Source organism: Apteryx mantelli, chromosome 5 (genome assembly GCF_036417845.1).
Source record: "Apteryx mantelli isolate bAptMan1 chromosome 5, bAptMan1.hap1, whole genome shotgun sequence".
In the NCBI taxonomy this organism is placed as follows: Eukaryota; Metazoa; Chordata; class Aves; order Apterygiformes; family Apterygidae; genus Apteryx; species Apteryx mantelli.
Genome location: NC_089982.1, coordinates 85747108 through 85750008, shown reverse-complemented (window position 1 = coordinate 85750008; position 2901 = coordinate 85747108). Strand labels below are relative to the sequence as shown.

At 64.7% G+C, this 2901-nt stretch overlaps 1 protein-coding gene across 1 annotated transcript; it reads right to left on the bottom strand.

The window, feature by feature from the left end:
• Positions 1-273: 273 nt before the first annotated feature.
• On the bottom strand, positions 274-2125 carry EGR4 (early growth response 4). Its single transcript, XM_067297222.1, has 2 exons — positions 1981-2125; positions 274-1601 (listed from the first exon to the last, which is right to left on the bottom strand). The coding sequence occupies exons 1-2, from the start codon at positions 2123-2125 to the stop codon at positions 274-276; spliced, it is 1473 nt and encodes a 490-aa protein (XP_067153323.1).
• Between the last annotated feature and the right edge of the window lie 776 nt (positions 2126-2901).

The window sequence follows — 2901 nt, the reverse complement described above, 5'->3', positions numbered from 1 at the left end:
CCCTCCGTGCCGGGCATCGCCGCGCGGGATCCGGCTCCGCGGCGTCCCCGCGCCGCCTTCCCCTGCCTGTCGGTACATCCCAGGCGCTTGTCTCCTTCCCGGCGGAGCGAGCCGAGCGGAGGCCCCCCGGCCGGCCGCTCTTCGCCGTCTTCTTCTCCAGGGTCACCCCGGGGTTGTGCACGGGGTGGGGGGCTCTTTGCACCCCAACTCTTCCGCAAGATGCAGGGGGACCCGTCTCGGGAAACGTCACCTCCCAGCGCTCAGGCCTGGGCCTCACAGCGCCCCGAAGGACAGACCCACCGAGAAGAAGCCCAAGCCTTTGAGCTTCTCCTCCGTCCGGGCTTTCTGCTTCAAGTGGACTTTGCTGTGCCGCTTCTTTTCGTCGCTGCGGGCGAACCGGCGGCCGCAGATGTCGCAGGAGAAGGGTTTCTCGCCGGTGTGCGTGCGGATGTGCGTGGTCAGGTGGTCGCTGCGGCTGAAGTTCCTCAGGCAGATGCGGCACTGGAAAGGCTTGTGGCCCGTGTGGATCCGGAGGTGCCTGTTGAGCTCGTCCGAGCGGGCGAAGCTCCGGATACAGTTCTCCACGGGGCAGGCGAAGGCCTTCTCGTGAGGCTTGGGGCAGAAGCATTTGGAAGAGCATTTGGTCCTGCGGGTCTTCTTCTTGGGCTCGGCCAAGGCTGGAGGGTTGGCAGGGAGCAGAGAGGCGATGGAGGAAGGGGTGGGATGGCCCAAAAAGTCCGTGGGTGGGACGGAGGGGGACGGGTGAGGATGGAGCAGCTCGTTTGAGCTAATCAAAGCCGGCATGACTTCCGGCTGCGCCAAGGAGGAGTCAAACTCTGGGATTAACTGGGGAGGGAGGCTGTGAATCTTGGTGTCACCAAAGTCACTGCGGGCCTGGAAATTTTCCGGCTCGCAACCAAATCCCAAATTGCTGCCAAAGCAGCCGGGATCCTCAGCGAGGCCGTTGAGCTCCGACTGGCAGCTGACAGACAGCACGTTTTCAATCTTGGAGCCCAGGGGATGAAACATAGCCTGGCTACTGTCGGCAGCGGGGAAGGCCTCGGGCGAATGGTACCCGGCGGGCAGGTAGGACTGATGCTGGGTGACGGGCTCCCACTGCGAGCAGGAGGCCTTAAATTTGTCCAGGGATGGGGAAACGGAGGGCAGCTTGATGTCCTGCTTGTTGTCCAAGAGCTTGGTCTCGAAGAAGCACTGCGAGGCGTTTCCCACGCCGGGTTGCGCCTGGAGGGGAGGCACGCTCTCCGCCGCGGGGAAGCCGGCGTAGCCCTGCTCCGCGAACGGCGCTTGGACGGACACGTTCATTTCGGGCTGGCAGTTGGAGTAAAGGTCCAGCTGGTTCTGAGTCACCTCGGGGCAGGAGTAAAGAGCATCCAAGTGTCTTTGCTGGCCCTCGGAGGCGGCGAAAGGAGAGATGCCCAGGATGCCCGACATCAGGTTGAAGAGGGACTCTTGGTCCTGCGGGTGCTCTGGCACCGTCTTGATGAAGAAGCTGCCGGTGTAGCTGAGCGAGGGCGAAGGCTGGCTGCCCAGGAGGAAGTAATCCACCGCCTCGCCGCTCATCGGGGAGCCCATGAACTCGCCTGGGGGGGGGAAAGGGCAGCAGGACTGTTAGAGAGGCACAGGGGACCGGAGGGATGCGGGATGCGGGGCCGGGGGGGTGGGGAAGCAGCGGGCGGCTGACAAGTTGTGTCACCGCGCTGGTCCCCATCCCGGCCAGGTGCCGGCGGAGCCCCTGGCTTTTTCCCCCCCCCCTTCCGAAGCACCCCCAAGGCTCCCAGCACCCCCCCAGCATCCCCATCCTGAGCTAGCTGGGGTCGGTCTGACCCACAGCCAGGGGCTGGGAGCTGGCTGCGGCGGCAGCGGAGAGGGGGAAGATGCCCGGCTCCCGGTTGGATACGCCGCTCCCAGCGGGAACCCCCCCCCCCCCATCTCTGCCCGCCTGGCCCCTTCCCTTATTACCTCCGAGGAAATCGGCTTCGGCCAGGAGTTGCTGCTCCTCGGGCTGCCCCAAACCCTGCAGCTCCCCGGGGGCTTTCATCTCGCACGGCTCCTCGTACTTGGAATACAGCGGGTCCGGGCAGGAGAAATCCATCACGTTCAGCATCTCCCCCGGGGGCGCTGGGCTGGGGGGGCCCTGGGGATGCTCCGGGGAGGGGGGGATGCTCCGGAGGGGGGGATGCTCCGGGAAGGGGGGAGGGATGCCCGGGGGGCAATGCAGAGGGATGCTCCGAAGGGGGGGGATGCTCCGGGGGGTGTGTGTGGGATGCCCGGGGGGGCAATTCAGGGGGGGATGCGGTGCCCGGGGTGGGGAAGGGGGGGGGCTCCGGGGTGGCCGGGGGTGGGGGGCAGGCCGGGGGCCCGGCGGCAGCAGCGCCAGACCCTGCGCACGCCCGGCTCTCCCTCCCCGCCGCCCCTTTTATACCTGCAGCGGGGCTGCTCCGACCTTCCGCCGCATCCATTTCTGGAGTCCCCAGTGAGGCTGCTGTGACGTAAATGCCCATATATGGACTCAGGATGTAGGCTAGGGAGTCCCAATAAGGAAATCTCTCCCCGTGACGCGCTGCCCCCTCCCTCCCCCCAGCCCTCCCTCCGCCTTTTTTCTCTCCTTTTTTTTTTAAAAAAAATGTTCCCCCCCCTTCTCTCCCTTTTTAACTAATAATCGCGATATTTTTAACAAATCGCGGCTGCTCGGGCAGCCCCGGCTCCGCGGTCCCCCGGGGCGAGGGGAGCCCCGGGCAGCTCTGTGTGTGTGTGTTTGTGTATATGTGTATATATGTGTATATATGTGTGTGTGTGTGTGTGTGTGTGTGTGTGCACAGCCCTGCACCCCTTGCACAACCTCCATCACACCTTTCGCATAAACACACCTACACCGGTATC